This window comes from Salvelinus sp. IW2-2015, linkage group LG22 (assembly GCF_002910315.2).
Source record: "Salvelinus sp. IW2-2015 linkage group LG22, ASM291031v2, whole genome shotgun sequence".
In the NCBI taxonomy this organism is placed as follows: domain Eukaryota; kingdom Metazoa; phylum Chordata; class Actinopteri; order Salmoniformes; family Salmonidae; genus Salvelinus; species Salvelinus sp. IW2-2015.
In genome coordinates, this window is record NC_036862.1 from 9,330,390 (window position 1) to 9,349,545 (window position 19,156).

At 41.7% G+C, this 19,156-nt stretch overlaps 1 protein-coding gene across 2 annotated transcripts; it reads right to left on the reverse strand.

The window, feature by feature from the left end:
* Positions 1–297: 297 nt before the first annotated feature.
* On the reverse strand, positions 298–6,444 carry LOC111982801 (5'-3' exonuclease PLD3). Of its 2 annotated transcripts, none has more exons than XM_024014401.2 (12): positions 6,255–6,444; positions 4,689–4,787; positions 4,552–4,602; positions 3,359–3,516; positions 3,004–3,184; positions 2,788–2,905; positions 2,515–2,642; positions 2,058–2,258; positions 1,746–1,885; positions 1,469–1,634; positions 1,263–1,362; positions 298–1,098 (listed from the first exon to the last, which is right to left on the reverse strand). In XM_024014401.2, exons 2-12 carry the CDS (start codon positions 4,713–4,715, stop codon positions 911–913), a joined length of 1,458 nt encoding a protein of 485 aa, XP_023870169.1. In that variant the 5' UTR covers positions 4,716–4,787; positions 6,255–6,444; the 3' UTR covers positions 298–910. The 2 variants fall into 2 exon arrangements, with proteins under 2 accessions (XP_023870169.1, XP_023870170.1); XM_024014402.2 differs by lacking the exon at positions 6,255–6,444 and adding an exon at positions 4,887–4,909.
* Positions 6,445–19,156: the final 12,712 nt, after the last annotated feature.

Consider the following 19,156-nt stretch of genomic DNA (forward strand, 5'->3'; position numbering starts at 1 on the left):
ACTTATTTTGACAGTTGCATTGACAACATTCTCCACTGCACTGCTCACATAAGACACGCTCCACAGTGCAAATTCCAGAAAAATACAACGTTTTCTGGACTTTATTGCACACATATGAAATCAGTTACTGCACAATTCTATGGCAAACCTACTAGTTTGAAAGCAAGAAGGATTCAGAATATTTGAATAAAAATAAAAAACTAGTCTAGGCTACATAGAAAAACAAGGCACAACACACCAATCATTCATGAAAAATAATAAAAAGGACCAAACCAGCATGCCTAGAAACATCAGTCCAAACATTCAACACATAATATAGCAATCTCCCTGATATTCACTGGGATGTATTCCCAAAGAGTTAAAGTTAATTAAAAACACACAGGCTTGTGTTTTGATCATTGAGGTGATAAGACACACTGACGCTGCAGAGGGCAGCATAGTTTTACCCATCTTCTGGTACAGTACATATCTACTGCTACTCCTGCAATTATTTTAAAAAATATATTCTGCAATTAAAGAAATCATCCCAGAAACTGCTGCTGATTAGAACTAGTGTACAGGGACAGAGAGAAAAAATGTGCATACTTGGCGACAAAAAAACCCGGCTTACTGTCAATTGGGCTTCGAATCCAGTTGACATGCTATATTGGCATCCCCATGCTGGCTTGGCGGACACAGGCCCTGTAACAGTCTAGAGCGGCGGTTCCCAACTCCAGTCCTCAAGTACCTCCAACAGTACACATTTTTATTGTAGCCCCAGACAAGCACACCTGATTCAACTTGTCAACTAATCATCAGCCCCTCAATGAGTTGAATCAGTCGGTTTTTTTGACAGGGGTACAACAAAAACGTATGCTATTGGGAGTACTTGAGGAGTTGGGAACCACTGGTCTAGAGTGTAGTATTGTATTTAACACACCATTTTGAGGTCGGCGTGCTGGTGGATTGGGGTGCTGTAGGCGGAGTCCCAGTCCCTTTCGAACACGGCCTGTAGTTGTGCCTGGACCGTAGGCTCCACTGACTGGGCAGCCGTTTGGTTCACCACCAAAGCCGATCCAGCAGTGTTCACAAAATAGTCTCCAGACCAGTTAGAGGTACCTGGTGATCAATGGGAAATACAATAGAGTTGCATTTTGTAGTGCATGGGATCTGATATGTGCAGAAATTCTGAGAAGTTACCTCTGGTTTTAACATCAGAAATTGTTGATTGGGATAATACAGAAGCATGACTGGTGCATATGCTATCTAGGAGAGAGAATTACCTATGTAGGCAACCTTGTCTGTCACCATGTACTTGTTGTGGTTGACTCTGGCAAAGGGGATTTCTTTCTGCTTTGGATTGGCTGGCACAATAAAAAGTTTCTGTAAAACAGTGAAGAGTTTATTATCTAACAATTGCTCTTCTGGAGGAGCTTGACATACTAAGGATGATAAGTAAAGTGCATGAGTAGCGAGAGGTCCCACTCACCACCTGGACATCCAGCTTGGCCTTGGGTTCCTGCATTGAATCCAAGGCTTTCAGGAAGGGGATCATGACAGGCGAAGTGCTCGCCCAACAGCTGATGAGCAGGCGCACCTTCACCCGCTTCTCGTATGCCACACGTCTGATCTGAGTGTCAATTTCTGCCCAGTAACTGCAGTGGGTGCCACAGAGGGTTAGGCCTTGTGTGCTTTATTAATTATACACTGAATACATAAAAATCGCAAACTTTGGTGAGGTTAATACATTAAAATAGAAGGCTTACCGTTTGGGTTGTGAAAACTCCATGGTGGGCAGGTAGTTCATGACAGCGATGTAGACAAACTCCCGTGCGTCCTCCATCACACTGAGAATAGACTGCAGGTCTCTGGTCCTCCCGGCAGCACAGAAAGATGGTGGAGAGCTCTGAGGGTACAGCACAGTCAAATGAAGTATAGTAGTATGCTGAACATAGGACCAGAGAAAGGGAATATGGAGAATTCCATAACCAGACTTCACAAGCCGGTCCAATTTGTATTATATGATTCAATTATTGATTTACTTTCTCTGAAAATGTGCACCTTCAGTCAATTCTTACCGACAGATACACGCTGGAGGCTGTGCCGTTGAGTGGCAGCTGCAGGGGCGTGTCCTTATTGTAAGGAGTGTTGAAACTGCTGGGCCAAGGAGACGGGATGGGTGTGTCTTTTTGCCCAAGGTACCAGTAGGCCTCGAAGATCTTCCCCAGGTCTGCAGCCAAGCAGCTGCAGTTGTACACCACAGCCCCCAGCTCCTTCACCTAAACAGGACAGCAACAGAGGACATGTTTCACAGATTAAACCAAAGCTACTTTCCCACCACTTGATGCGCTAATTTTAGACAATACCCTGACACTACAAACTTGTGACACATTTACACTTGAAAAGAACAAGGAAATATAATTACTTTTCAAATGGTTTAAGGAACTAATTTTGAACAATAGATTTTTTTTTTTTTTACTAAAACAAACAGAAATTATGGGGGTGAGGCGGGGTGTGAGGGCACAGAAGACTCACCTGGGTAAGCGACCTCCAGTCCATGTTGGCACTGCCAATATAAATGTGCTTGTTGTCTACCACCCAGAACTTTGTGTGAAGTACTCCAGTGGTCAAATTCCGCATGTTCACGGCTCTTACATCAGCACCTAAAAAAAATGAGCTACCATTATCACAACAAAAAGCAAACAGGATAATACTTCCTTACTGAAGGTAGCAGCTTGATTGGTGTCAATTTAACTTTTGCAAATTCAATGGAATTGAAAACATAAATGCAGTCAGAGAACCCCTTACCAGAACTTTTTAAGAGATTGATGTCTTCCTGAGGTTGGGACTCTGTTGGTGTATTTACAGCGATGCGGACAGAGAGCTTCCGAGACACCTGAACTAGTCTATTCAGGACATCCTCACCCTATTGACAAAACATAACTGTTTAGACTAAAATAACCCACATCTACCCACAGGTTAGATCTGACATCGCATTGGCTGCCAATCACAGAACACACTCACCTGATTCGCTGTTGGCTCGTGAGTGCCTGTATCTTTGTTGGTGAGCGTCCAATAGAAAGACGCAATGTCCACGCTACTGCGAGCCTCACTAATCAGGTTGAGCCAAGCCTGGTAGATGGATGGGTTGGTGACACTAGAGTTGAACTCTAACCCCTCTGGGATGCTCTCCAACAGAACGATTCTGGAATAGAGAAAGGAAGCGTCATTGTTTTACTACATCCTTGAACAGTTAATGATAGGACCTGTTCTGCAAAACATGACCATGGTGGTTAAACACGTAACCACAAATGAGTTAAAGCTGCAGAATAATAGAGTATGAACAAGCAGAATGAGATGTTTACAGTGTCCCACTCACTTGCAGGGGTCGGTGCAGGTGTCAGTGAGAGGAAGTGGGAGCTTGAAGCCGGGCTTGTTTGGGGAGGAGTTAACCACGGGAAGCAGCAGGGTCTGGAGGAACAGGGCAGCCAATAGCAGAGTGGCCACCGCAGTGAGACCCAGCAGACACCTATAATACTACACACAGAGATGGCGGGATCAGGAGCACAGTCATGTAGAGGTGACCCTGACCAAAGAGGAATGAGATAACGGTTATGGAACAGAGGTTGTATATAATCCCCATGAGTCCTGTGAGAATCTGTCTGGGTAAAGGACTATTTTGCCTATGTAATTCAGTGGTTGTTGTTTTCAGTAGTCCATAGTAGACACATTCACAAAAAAATTGCATTTCAAAACAATGCCCGAGTAGATATTTAGCTTTGAATGTCCTGATCAGTCCTGATGTTCCCAATTGCCAGTTTGAATCAATTCCTACAACTCACAAGATTCCCCTCTTTCTAACTGGCTGGTGTGTGGTTTGAACTTGGTCCAACACATAGGTGTTAAAAGTGCTTCAACCTCAAATTTAAAGACAGGAGAGATTATTTCACAGAAAATAATAATGTTCCTCGAGTTGTCGGAGTTTAGAGTGAAGAAAAGTAGCTAACAGCCATGCTCTGTTACTATGGACACTCACAGACACACGCAGAGCCACGATGAGCAGAGCGAGCAGGGTGCAGGTGACACACAGAGAGGAATAGCTAATGGATTTACTAATGGAGGAAGTTATTTGGGGTTTTGGGCAAAAGCAATCTGGCCTGGGTAGGGCCTGAATGTCGCTGGCATGAGTAGGGCTCAGGCAGGGCTCTAGAAAACATCGGTCACAGAAGATAACTTGAATTACGCGCCCAACGTCAGTTGAAAAGCGCAAGAGGTGGAGTTAGCCAGCGCTTGGCATAGAAGAGCAGGGTGGAAGTGCAAAGTCTCACATGCAACTTTTTGACAGATGGGGTGTTTTGATAGCTATGATGCAACCATATGCTAAATGATGATATTTCCAGACCGCATGCATGGTGGATTGACTAGAAATACACGTGAAAATTGATTTAGGGTATTCCCCTTTAACTCACATCCTTGGCCACTGACTAAAGTGTGTGCCTGACTGTAGGTTTCAATCATCTTTTTACACCATTTTCATTAGGTTACTTGGTAAATATCATTAACGTTTGATACCATCTGTCCTTTCCTGCAGGACTCTTCTCTCCTCGACTCCACATCACACATCTGTACCAGAAGAAGATATTAACGAGTTAGAAAACGTAGACAAAATTCTATCAAACTTACGACAACAGTACTGACAAAAACCTCACCTTCTCGTAGGGAATATCAGAAATCATTGTTACAGAGTATTGTCTCTTTGGACAAAGTTCTTCAGGATTCGGATCCGAAAATGCAGCTCAGAAAAGGCTCTAAACGAAACAGAAGAAAATGACATCAAATCATGTAAGACCAAGCTATATTTTCACATTTTAGTCATTTAGCAGACTCTCCTATCCAGAGCAACTTACAGGAGGAATTAGGGATAAGTGCCTTTCTGTTTGTCGTTGAAGTGACAGGAACCATGTTGAGCTGTATCTCTATGGTGCCTGATGAGTGACCTTACTAACTGTGCCACTATATCACAATGAATGGTGGAGTACAGTACTCTGTCAGTAATGTTATTCCAGCCACGACACACCATTGTCTCCACACTGCCTCTGCCCCTCTAATTCTATAGGAGCTTGTCAAGACCTATTCATAATAGGAAAGTTCTGGGTGTCATTAACAATATAGAAGAAGAATGACTCATGTCAAAGCTACAGGCCAGGAGTGTTTGCAGGCAGGTGTTCACGATAATGCACAGGCCTATATGGTGCACACCATACATATAATTTGACAAACAGTATGCGAGATCCTTCAGAGCACATTTTATGGCTCAACATTTAATTTGTAGAACACATTTCACATGTTCATGACACCAATAGGATAATATGCGTTTTCTGGACAAAATGTTACAGAAAAGCAGAAGCTGAAACATCAGTTTCTGAGGAGAAGTTAAATTAGCTGTCTCAGGGCTGCAAGTCACGTCTCAACTGAGGGCAGGGCTCTAGCGACTATGAATACGCTATCAAGCTACATGAACTTAAAAAGGCAGAACATTAACAGAATCACGTTGACCATTTTGGTTAACACACAAAATAACAAGTGCTTTTAGTCTAACAAATGACATACTGTTAGTGCTAAATTCAACAGGGAGCCTCACACAAAACATGTCTGTTGTGGTTGGCCTTCTCTGTGTATCTCTTCGTAAGAATCTACATTTGCAGGGAAATACGAGGAAGAATGCTTATGGGGTGAGTCAGCGTTAGAGAAAATACTATTTCTTTCAAGTTTCACCCTTGAAATAGTTATTCAACTACACCCATGTCATTATCTTCAACTACCATGTCATTAGGGAAGATAAGATTACTTTTGGATCTTGCCCCATGGTAATTGGCCATAAGTCATGGACAAACACAGTTGTGTGTTGTTCCCACATCCACGGTATGGTGAAATAAAGACTGATAAAACATATAGTTTCAGATGTTATGTTTATGTTCCTCTTTCTCCCTTCCCAGTAAATTGGAGTGTCGTACCACGAATGAKTTGCCTATGCACATTGAAAAGTGATCTGGGTGGAATACCCAGTGTAGTCCTGTGCCATTTGCCTGTTTTTATTTGCTGAACTTGCCAGTCAAGTAGATATCATATTGCATGAGTATTGTACCCGTTGATAATGAATATACCTTCATCAAAAGCTGACAGCGATAACATTGTTTCGATGTTTGGATCGTGCCTAGACGACCGAAGGCTATATAAGCGAGTAAAACAACAACAAAGGGCACTCATATCCATACCTGAAATCATGTGGCCAGTCCGTGTGAAATCTTCCATGGAGTAAATGATCTCTAATGTTATTTACCGGTTACATTAGCCTACTGTTTTTAACAGTTACATGTGGATAAACAAAATGCAATGCCAGAATGAGAAACCACCAGAGCAAACCAGTTCCAAATAGGCTACACTGTCTCGAGCTTGTGGTCATGTGACCAAGTCTAAACAACCAATGAAAATATAACCCAACGTCATATGTGAGGCATCGCACCTAACGTCTCAAACTTTATTTTTTATTTATTTAATTTTTTTATTATTATTTTTATTTATTTAAATGTATTATTTATTAACAACAAATCAATACATAAAGTACATGAGGGAACACAAGTATATATAGATTTTATACAATGGACAATCGAGCTAGGGGGTACAATATCACATTACAATTACAAAAGGACCTTAAGGGACATACATACACTTACAATTCTAACAGCTTTTTTGTTAGTAGAGTATTTAACTGTCTTAAAATACAGTTACATTTCTTTTTGTAGGGTAAGAAAATGTGTTTTTTTTGTTTGTAAATTTACATTTGTGTATATGAAATTTGGCCAAAAGAATAATGAAATGAATTACATAAAAATGTTTCTGCTTATTTCTATCATATGTAAAAAATCCAAGCAGTACATCTCTAGTAGTACATCTCTAGTAGTACATCTCTAATAGTGTAAAATCTTCATAAATGTTTTTAAATTATAAATCTACTGATGTCTTGCCACAGTTTTCTTACCCTAATGTCTGAAACTAGATCCCCTACATACTGGTCTTGACAAGAACAAAACTTCCAGGGAGGTTATCTTCTGCACGGTTCCGCCAATCCAGTAAATGGGGTGGAGTGGTTAAAATGGACTGTCGCCTTGTTAACGCCAAAAGCGGATGTCGCGTCACAGGTTCTTTTTCCATTTCCCCTGAAAACCAGAACATCCCGTCGTCGGGGACTCCGCATGCTAGGCAGAGGCTACATCCATAGAGATACATAGAGGACTCATTTGTGCATTATAGTGTCTGTGACAGGATGGCCAGCGCCATTGAGGCAATCTCAATTTGGAAGTAGTACATTTTATCCTTCACGATTAGCTGATCCCTTCTGATGACCCAGTTGGACATGATACCAACAGGGTCACCAGGAGGGATCAGCCAATGAAGTTGGAAGTCCCACCTAGTTGACTACATTAAAATGGTGGAAGACCTCAATGGCGCTGCACATGCGAGTATGGCATTTTGGCCACTGGAGGCTTCTATCATACTCTATGGCTACATCACACCAAAAGCTCCTCACTGCACTCGCGATGTACTTTGAAAACCGAACGAGGGCGCTGTAAGATCATAGCAAATCCTATTGGGTTTATTCTTGGCAGTGCCATAGAAACCTGTTGTTTACAGACAGACATTATTGGATTATCTGTCAAAAGAAGAGCGACAATAAGATTAGATAGTGAATTGTATCAAGTCTAATAATCTAAATATAGGCCTACTTATTCATCATGGCCATGTAGCCTATGCTTATGATACACCTATAACTTTTACTAAATCTATTTACACATGTTCAACATATGTTCTACTGCAATGTAGCCTAGACCTAACGGGGCTTTATGGCTAACCCTCTCTAAGGGAGGCAGTAGGTATATACAGTACCTATTATGATGGCCCATTTTATCTGATCATACTGATTATTGCAACAATCCACAACTACTGTGACTGATACCAAAAGCAGGTAATGCGTAGGCCGAATGGAGAAGTCCCTTTTTGTAGTGTGTACTCTCCAACAAAGGTGTTATGTCACAAACTCAATAGTGGCGACGCTAAAGACGCCAACTCTGTTCAGATTAATGTTGATCATAAACAATAGGCAAATATATGCTTATAATAGCAAAAAAATAACAATAATCTATACATCATCACACACATACACACACACACACACTGTTTATTTTATCATAAAGTGTTGCGTAATTTGCTGCGTCTTACAGTGCATTGAGGCAAGGTGCGGGAAAACGAAGCGGTAATAACGTCCCCAGGGAGGGGACAGCGGTTGAAGGGCGAGGCCCTCGGGAACTGTTGCTCATCCAGGATACGATCCGGTGAATAACTCTGAAACTGTCGCTCATCCAGGATACGATACGGTGTATAACTCCCCGCGTCATACCAAGTAACGATACTTTCTCTATGAATTATTCTGTAGGTATGGACATTGTCCATATACTCGATGGTGCTCTGACCAGTTCTAAATGGTGCGATGAAAAAGTACATATATATATTTTTTTATAAATAAACATAAGTAAATAATGATCACTTGCATGTGAAGGAAGTGACGTTAGATAATGTAGACTATTGTTTCTTGTTTTGCTTCTCGTAGGCCGACTGCAAGGCAAACGTATTKATGGAAATGTTTTTAATAATTAGTTTAGAATAGATCTAAAATTGTATTAGTCCAAATTATGTTAAAAGTCATGCATTCAAATATTTAGGGTGTTTTTTTATGACAGCCCAGAGACCAGGCAACTGCCACCAAAAAATGTTTGCCTACTGTTTGGACGGTGTCTGCGGGTCCTTTCATGTGAACCCGGTGACCCCCCCCCCCGGAACCCGGTGACCCCCATACCTATTCTGATATAACTTCACGCTCATGCCCTCGAGGGTTGACCTGACATTTGTTTAGCCAACGGCAAATCAGACACACTCCAGGCTATAAAGACTGACTAGGGCCTAGCCTAACCCAGATCGAACACCTGCTATTGTAAACGGAGTTTCACCTGCTTAGCCTACCATCTGATTCCTTCTTGATGCAGGAAGGTATTTCGTAGGCCTTTAGTACAGTTATTCAGGACCATGACAGAATAACACAATTTGCGCAAGTGAAGGTCTATTATGATCAGAGGGATATTTATTTTCAGAGAACACATTTTAGCCTACAAATCAGAACAATGACGTATCAAAATGAATCCTGAGGTGTATTGTTTCCAATCAATTTAATAATAATAATACTTTTTAATTTGTAAACTGCATTTCCGACGCTCAACGCGCATAAGGTAGAAAACAAAACACAGACAAAATTTGTCAACCATACATTGAAAAGCAAGCACAATGCATCATACCATTACCTACTAAGACAAAATACAGACTTTAATGGCTAATATGCCGAAATCACTCTGCCATTTCCTGGTTGCAAAAATTCGAATAGTTTCCCTAATTTCAGTTTATCTGACAAAACAAGCAATGAATAGTGTAGAGAATCATTGTACCATCTAAACCGTTGGGAAATATATTTTCAATAACCCTAAATATTTTATTTTCAGCTGTTTGAAGCTGGTGTACAAAACGGAAAGTAAGAAAAAACTAAACTTAAGAATGAAAAGCATAGAAAAAGCGCCTATAGAACAGCTTATGAGACTTACTTTCAATTAGAATGGCAGATCTGTAACAGATTTCTATGTGAATTTGATTGGGTCACACCAAAAATTCATATTGCAGATTAAGATGTCAAACATTAAAAGCTAGCTTGAATAGGTAGGTCTTTAGTTGTCTTTAAAACAAGGAAGTTGAAGAGGCCTCCTTGACATGTGTAGGTAGCGCATTCCAGAGCTGAGCGGCCACATGCGAGAAGGCCCTGTCACCCATGCTGCACTGGTTTGTTGCTGGTGTGACCAGGCTGTTTGAGTCTGATAATCATTGTGTGCGTACTGGGGAATAGTTTGCTAGAAGTTGGCATATGTATTTAGGTGCATCACCCTTGAGGGCCTTAAAGGTGAGCAGCAGAATTTTACATTTAACCCTGTATTGAACAGGAAACCAATGAAGGTTGAATAAAACGGGTGATGTGGGTTTTTTGTGTAGTTTGTGAGAGGATCCTGGCAGCTGTGTTCTGAATCATCTGGAGTTGAGACAGGAGCCTGACTGTGATTCCTGTCAGCAGTGCAGCTTCTCAGCATCCGGAGTGGACAAGAACGACCTGATTTGAGCGATGTTATGCAGGTGGAAAAATGAAACTTTCTTGATGCTGCTGATGTGTGCTTCAAATGAGGGGCTTGAGTTTTGCTTACTTACTTCCAGAGGAAGTAAGAATGTGCTCATCTTGCTCCGTGCACCCTTAGAGCCAATAAGCACAAGCTCTGTTTTGTTGCTATTAAGTTTTAGGAAGTTCAACTGCATCCATCTCTTMATTGCATCTAGACAGTCTGTCAGTTTGGTTGTTACCGTTTCAGTGTCCCCTTTTGTCCTGACATATACACCACCGGTCAAAAGTTTTAGAACACCTACTTATTCAAGGATTTTTCTTTATTTTGACTATTTTCTACATTGTAGAATAATAGTGAAGACATCAAAACTATGAAATAACACATATGGAATCATGTAGTAACCAAAAAAGTGTTAAACAAATCAAAATATATTTTATATTTGAGATTCTTCAAATAGCCACCGTTTGCCTTGATGACAGCTTTGCACACTCTTGGCACACTCTTGGCATTCTCTCAACCAGCGCCAGTGTATTTGTGTGTCGTCAGCATAAAAATGAAAGTGTAGTCCAAATCCTCTGATTAAAATATCAAATGGCAGCATGTACCGTATATAGAGAACAGAAGTGGCACCAGAACAGAGCCCTGTGGGACCCCTTAATGTGACCCTAAATATGTTTGTGCTTTCCACAGTATGCCTACCTACTGTAACCACATGGTGCCAGAAAGTCTGAAAGAGGAGGGATGGAGATGGTGAATTTGCTGAAGCTTACTAGTTCCTCTCTGCAAGGGATGGTTATCCAGTTGATAAGGTTAGGTTCACTTGATGGATGCCTTCTCACAATGTGAAATGTCTGTAATCTACTTGAGGCTGAAGACTAAAACTCAATCATTAGGCTCATACAGTCTACCTTCCTCAAGAACAGTGTAGTAAAACTCCCCCCATAACGGATGCAATATCCTGACAGATGAAAGGACACTTTATTAAACTATCTTTACAGGCAAATAAACCCTTCTTTGGAAAGCTGCTTCAAACAAATCTCTGACCGACCACAGGAGAGAAAAAACCTGTCAAATGTTTGCCTTTTGGTGGTTCCATAGTGATAAATGTAACCTGGTTTATGTAGGTGGCCTCTGCAAAGTGTACACCTTCACAATAGGCTCTTTGCACATGCTAGCTCAATTAGCTTGCTGGTTCGTGGGACCAGTATGACTGTCCAGGCCAAATGAAAAGCATGAAAAGCATACCGAGTACACTCTTGAGTCAATGTTGACATTGTGTGATTAAAAGCCTAGGATTGGTGGCCGGGCAGCTATTGTTGCACCTATCAGTAGTGGAAAAGTCCTCACCTTTGCCTTTTTGGCTTGACTTTTTCTCTCTATCCAGAGTATTTTTTTATTACATTTTTTATTTAACCTTTATTTAACCAGGTATGCCAGTGGAGAACAAGTTCTCATTTACAACTGCGACCTGGCTAAGATAAAGCAAAGCAGTGCGACAAAAACAACAACACAGAGTTACACATGGGATAAACAAACGTACAGTCAAAAACACAATAAAAATATATATGTACAGTGTGTGCAAATGTAGTAAGGTTATGGAGGTAAGGCAATAAATAGGCCATAGTGGCAAAATAATTACAATTTAGCATTAACACTGGAGTGATAGATGTGAAGATGACGATGTGCAAGTAGAGATACTGGGGTGAAAAAGAGCAACAACAAAAAATAATAGTAGGAGGAGAATGACTTTTAATCTGTGGCCCTTGAGGTGTATATTCAAGGTCTCATTCATGTTTATTTCCAAACCGTTGGGTCAAATGTATTTCGAAAATTAGAGGGCAGGCGAACCCAGACATCAAAGACCAAGAATATCAGAGGTGATATCACCAGACAGAGTGATAATAAATTCATGTGAGAGGCACAGGTGAGTGTGGCGGGTTGGTGAGGGGGCAGGAGGGGGGGGGGGTGTTACCATGGAGACTTCCCTTATCGCATAATTTTTTTTTTATGACAGGGTGAGTCAGAACCCACTGACGCATTTCCCCTCAGTGGAGCTGTACTCAAGTCCTTTCCCAGTATGTGACCTGACCGAGGGAACCTATACCTTTTTGCCCTCTCTCTTGCCCCTCCCTCACCTTCTTCCCCTCTCTCCCTTTTCTTCTCACTCTCCCTCCCTACCTCTTTCTCTCAATTCAATTTCTATTCAATTTAAGGGCTTTGTTGGCATGGGAAACCCATGTTTACATTGCGAAAGCAAGTGAAGTAGATAATTAACAAAAGTGAAATAAACAATATTTTTTTTTACTGTAAACATTACAATCACAAAAGTTCCAAAAGAATGAAGACATTTCAAATTTCATATTTTGATATTTTGCGCAAATATAAATATGGGTTGTATTTACAATGGTGTTTGTTCTTCATTGGTTGCCCTTTTCTTGTGAAAACAGGTCACAAATTTTGCTCCTGTGATGGCACGCTATGGTATTTCACCCAATAGATATGGGAGTTAATCAAAATTTGGTTTGTTTTCGATTTCTTTGTGGGTCTGTATAATCTGGTAAAACATATAATCTGGTAAAACATTTGGCAGGAGGTTAGGAAGTGCCGCTCAGTTTTCACCTCATTTTGTGGGCAGATTGCACATACAGTAGCCTGTCTTCTCTTGAGAGCCAGGTCTGCCTACGGCGGCTTTTCTCAATAGCAAGGCTATGGTTACTGGGTCTGTACATAGTCAAAGCTTTCCTTAAGTTTGGATCAGTCACAATGGTCAGGTATTCTGCCACTGTGTACTCTTTGTGTAGGACCAAATAGCATTCTAGTTTGCTCAGTTTTTGTTGTTGATTCTTTCCAATGTGTCAAGTAATTATCTTTTTGTTTTCTCATGATTTGGTTGGGTCTAATTGTGTTGCTGTCCCACTTAATTAGGAAGCTAGCCGCACCAATGTGTTGGAGGAAACACCGTACATCTGGTGATCGTGTCAGCGTGCATTGTGCCCGGCCCGCCACAGTTGTCGCTAGAGCGAGAACATCCCTGCCGGCCAAACCCTCCCCTAACCCGGACGACACCTGGCCAATTGTACACCGCCTGATGGGTCTCCCGGTCCCGGCCGGCTGTGACAGAGCCTGGACACGAACCAGGATCTCTAGTGGCACAGCTAGCACTGCGATGCAGTGCCTTAGACCACTGCGCCACTCGGGAGGCACACAGAGTATTTTTTGCAGAATTCTGCATGCAGTCTCAATTTGGTGTTTATCCCATTTTGTGAATTCTTGGTTGGTGAGCGGACCCCAGACCTCACAACCATAAAGGGCAATGGGTTCTATAACTGATTCAAGTATTTTTAGCCAGATCCTAATTGGTATTTGTACTTTTTTTGGAACACCATTGTTTTTGTCTTACTGAGATTTACTGTCAGGGCCCAGGTCTGACAGAATCTGTGCAGAAGATCTAGGTGCTGCTGTAGGCCCTACTTGGTTGGGGACAGAAGCACCAGATCATCAGCAAACAGTAGACATTTGACTTCAGATTCTAGTAGGGTGAGGCCGAGTGCTGCAGACTGTTCTAGTGCCCTCNGAGTGCTGCAGACTGTTCTAGTGCCCTCGCCAATTCGTTGATATATATGTTGAAGAGGGTGGGGCTTAAGCTGCTTCCCTTTCTCACCCCACGGCCCTGTGGAAAGAAATGTGTGTGTTTTTTTGCCAATTTTAACCGCACACTTGTTGTTTGTGTAAATTCATTTTATAATGTTGTATGTTTTTCCCCAACACCACTTTCCATCAATTTGCATAATCATGCCAAATTGAGTCAAAAGCTTTTTTGAAATCAACAAACCTTGAGAAGACTTTGCCTTTGTTTTGGTTTGTTTCTTTGTCAATTAGGGTGTGCAGGGTGAATACGTGGTCTGTCGTACGGTAATTTGGTAAAACGCCAATTTGACATTTGCTCAGTACATTGATTTCACTTAGGAAATGTACGAGTCTGCTGTTAATGATAATGCAGATGATTTCCCCAAGGTTGCTGTTGACGCAACCCCTCTCTCGCCCGCGGCCCTATCTCTCTCCCTCTTTCTGCCCCCATCTCTCTCTCTCTCTCTTTCGCTCTCGCTCTCTCTCTCTCACTTCTCGTGCTGTAATAATGAAACATCATTATACAAAAGTCATATAATATAATAATGAAACGTCATTATAAATAAGTCATATGTTTAACTTATTATGTTTTTATCTGTGCCAAACACCTGGCTCTGTTTTGAACTGCCTAGCCAGCCTGTGATGCAGCAGATCATGTCAGACTCACAGTGACCACCTGACCAGAGACTCGCTGTGGTACTCATACCTTTGGTGAGTGTTCCTGTTTTGGTTAATGAGTACAGACAGTGCCTGAAGTTGTAGTTGATGTCATTTAGGACACTTTGCTGGATGTATTCAAGTCAAACATACCTGTAATCATTTGTCTCAATACATTTTTGATAACACATACAGTATTTTCTACAGGACAATGTAGGGGAGACTTCAGAAACAACTCACCCCGACTGACTCATTTGTTCTTTTTCATCAACCTGGTATATTTTCTTATCATCATTAGGATCTCTCTCTCTCTCTCTCTCTCTCTCTCTCTCTCTCTCTCTCTCTCTCTCTCTCTCTCTCGTCTCTCTCTCTTCTCTTCTCTCTTCTCTCTCTCTCTCTTTCTCTCGGTCTCTCTCTGCTCTCTCTCTCTCTCTTCTCTCTTCTCTCTTACTACCCCACACAACCACCACCACAACTACACACACACGACACACTACAACACACAGCCACACATCACCACCACCATGTCACACACAACAAACGACCCAACACACACACACACCACTATGGTAACGTGTTGGATGTTAAAAGCCTCTGTTTTTGGCCTCTTTCAAACTCAAGATTTGGGTATTTTATGTATTATGGATACCTTGCTGCTGCCAAGGCAAAATTAGGAGGCACAAAAACAAGATATTAACTAATTAAAACTCACATTTTTACAAGATTTCGGAATACATTAAGTGTGGGCTCAGGCACTATGCCATACATCATTCTAACACAAAAATCATATGTACGTGTGTGTATAGTGGCATCATGTTTTTTATTGTGTGTCTTGGTGTGTCTGTGCTGTGGGTGTGTGTGTCTCTTCAGAATCGGTTGACTGTTCATAACGGTTAGTTTTATTTTTTTTAAATTGAGTTACTGCTTGGATTTGTTACTACTTCATGTGAAAATAGAGTTCCTGTAGTTCATGGCTCTAATGTATGTTGTGCGCTCCCATAGTTCTTCTGGACTTGGGGTCTGTGAAGAGCCTCTTGGTGAGTGTTGTGGGGTAATGCATGGGTGTCTGAGCTATGTTGCTAGTAGTTTAAACAGACAGCTCGGTAAACTACTTCAATATTGTCAGATACTTTCAAAATACTGTTACAATGTGTGATGCAGCAATCTCTCCTCTACTTTACTTTTGAGCAGGGAGATTGATGTGGCATATTTATTAATGTTAGCGTGCGTGTACATTTTAGATTTCCTTCTGAGGTGTGGCCACATATTTTTCTAAGGGGCAAATGTAAGGGAGACTTATAGAACAACTACCCTGGACTCTCTTCTCGTCTCTCGTCTCTCTTCTTCTTTCTTCTTCCTCTCTCTTCTCTCTTTCTCTTCTCTTCTTCTCTCTTTCTCTCTCTCTTTCTCTTCCTTCTCTTCTCTCTCTCTTCTCTCTAACACACACACACAGAACACAACAGCAATCAAACACACAACACACAACAACAAACACAAAAACACACACACACACACACACACACACACACACACACACACACACACACACACACAGACACACACACATTGTGTGTGTGCTACCCGGATCTTGAGAAAGCCCTTTGCACGCTGTAAGGATTTGGAGCAGAAACGGTGCAGATCTAATCCTGGAGCTTGGTAGCCATTGTGAGTGTGAAACTGGGTGGCACGCCTATTCAAACACAAGCTCTGGGCCCACCTAGTCTTATGCTATGGCCATAACAATGACACTCTTGGATGAAAACTTGCACAACTGCACTGTAAATTATATTCAATATTATTTTCATCCTTTATTTTGGATATAGGTACCAGTTTTTCAGCAACCCAACACTAATGTTTTATAACTGTCAATTACCAGTTATAGTCAAAGTGACATCCAAAAGTCCAGAACAAAGTTAAATTCCTTAAATTCCTATGCTAGAGAATAGGTTAGAGCAATCTATCTCTCAGAGGACAGTAGTCTTTGGCCCTAGAGATATCCTGGTTGGCAGCCTGCACTGGAAAGGGTTAACTTTCTTTTGGCCCTCTCTTTTTTGGACCTGGTGACCTGGAGACGTGTATGAGGGAGAGGGGAACGAGAGCAGAACATAGAACAGTTTGTTCACCCGGGTGAAGGCTGGCAGATAATGGACTAAGGTATGGGGGTGTGGGGGTCAGAGAGGAGGATGGGAGGGATGGACGGGATGAGTAGAGTGACTGGGAGCTGGTGGAGTGAGAGAGGTAGGGGAGGAGAAAGGGGTGAGTGGGACGGGGCAGAGATCCCAGGTAACTCATTAGCCAGTCTGGTCGAACAAGGACGGTGAGCGGGAAGAGGTGGTTTATTTTTCTGGACAAAAGGTGTTTGCGTAAGCATCTTTATAGAAAATTACAAAGGGTACCCCTTTGACTTACAAGGGTTTAGTGTGAAGTGCCTGTTTCTGTTGCATAAAGCTTTATAATAACACCTACGCTAGCAAAGCTTTTTGAGAGTTTTGGGATTCTGTGTTTTGCCAACCCGAGAATTGACAGTTGTTCACTTTTTGTTGTTGTGTAAATTCACAGTGATTATATTATATACTGTACTTTAAAAATTAGGAAATAACAGGAAGTAGACTGAATTGGACCAACTGGGTGAGAGTTCAGAGGTCACAGACCTCAGTAGTAATAGATACCTCACACACGCTGGCCCTTATAATACAATATATCTCAACAGTCAGGGATAATAACTATTAGCTTTAGATGGAATGAGGAATCACATGGTTGGATGATTAGGATATAAGCTATACCTTCCAATAGGTGGCTTCCAGTGTCACCAACACAAGCTCCTTTGCAGTTGGTCCCCTTCCTCTTCTCCCTGGCCATTTCTCCTGGGCTGGCCTTATCTGTCACTGTCCTTGGCCCCTACACCTGTTGCAGCAGGCCACAGCGCCACGGGCTACTCATTAACTAGGACTTTATTTTATCCACCACAGACTGACGGCCCCTGGGTCAGCGCCTGGTGCAAATGCCAGGACCGGGGGCGAAACTGAGACACAGGGAACATGGTGTAGAAATGAGCCGGTCCTGCCTGGAACCCCTTTCCAATGAAATACGACAAATAGGGTCATCTGAAGAGGGAGGATGGATGATACATAGGTTAGCAAGTAAAACATGAGAGGGAGGTCTAATAATTAGGTGGGAATTTTACATTTTAAACCAAGATTGACTGAGTAACTGTGAGCTGGAGTGCGCTGTCCTGTTAAAAGATCCCGTTTAGATATAGGCTATGGCTCCAGTGCAGCTACTCTGAGGGGTTTGGATTGAACTCCTTTTGATGTTGGATTTGGTTGGATCGTCTGAAAGAACAGAAGGAAAGACAGGTGTTGCTGTTCATGATTGTTGAGTTCTATTTAAGTTGTTTCGTTTGTAGTTGTTCAAACATTACGATTTTACAGAGGGGTTCCACTTTTTTCTAATCTGACGTGTTCTCTGGTAACTGCTGGAGTTAAAGGCGGTCTTGACCAATCATTAATACAGGTGGTATGCGACGGCCTTATCAGTTGGCGCAGCAGCCAGTGTGGGGAATGAAAAAAATATAAAAGCCCTTATCAGTTCATGTTGGACAACAACACTGCAAGTCTGCTAGCAGCCAACCCCTGACATAGGAAACYGATTGAAATGTTTGACTCATCCTTTTTGATACACAACAAACCGTGTTGATTAGTATTTRGTTAAACCCTGCTAGCAGATTGCAGTTACTTCGATAGGCTACTTTAATGAATGATGTGATTTCAAGCTTCTGTTTAGAAGTGAAAATATTGCCAGTACTGTTAAATGTTAGGCTTTGAACTCTTTCATTGTTTTGGTAATGCGATTATAGTCCATAAGAAAATGGCAAGGTGCCTTGGTCTCAACTGTCAATGAAGAACGGGAGAAACACACATTTCCAAACGTTGGCCTGTCAATAATGTGCGTGACAAATTGGGAGAAAAGCTTGCTGCCATTGTCTACGGAGAGCCGTGGAATCCCCATCCTTCACCCTCCACCATGTCACCTCCCAGTGTATCCTCGTCCAAACTCTCCCTCTTAGCTCTCTCGGCCAGGTTTTGAGGGAGTTTTCACCTTGTGTTCTTTTGGAAGTTTTCAGCTGTCAAAAGAACACATCCATCAGACAGGTGACTGACCTAGTGCTCAACAATCAACGGCAAACATTCCAGACCATCACTGCTTTACAGGCACCGTCAATAGTGATGGAGAGGAGAGGGCTTTCCAGCATACTGAAGAGGTAGTTGGAAAGGCCTATAAAGAAAATAGAGAATTTACAGAATGAATGGGTCTGCTGAAACATTTCTTCTCTCACACACTGTGAAGAGATTCATATACAGTAGCACAAAAGCTTTGCAGGAAGAGAAATGTGTGTGGGGAAAGAGAAAGGTGTTTCAGAGTGGTGGTCTAGGACCTTGTAACAACGGTTAATGTAATAACACTGGTCAGTGTAATAACACCGGTTAATGTAATAACTTTTCAAATGTAATCTTTTATTTTTTTTATTAAATAAAACCGGTTAATGTAATAACTTGCCGGTTAACGTATTAAAATGTTGAACGGTTAACTTTTTCCGCTAAATGTAATAAGTTATTACATTAACTGGT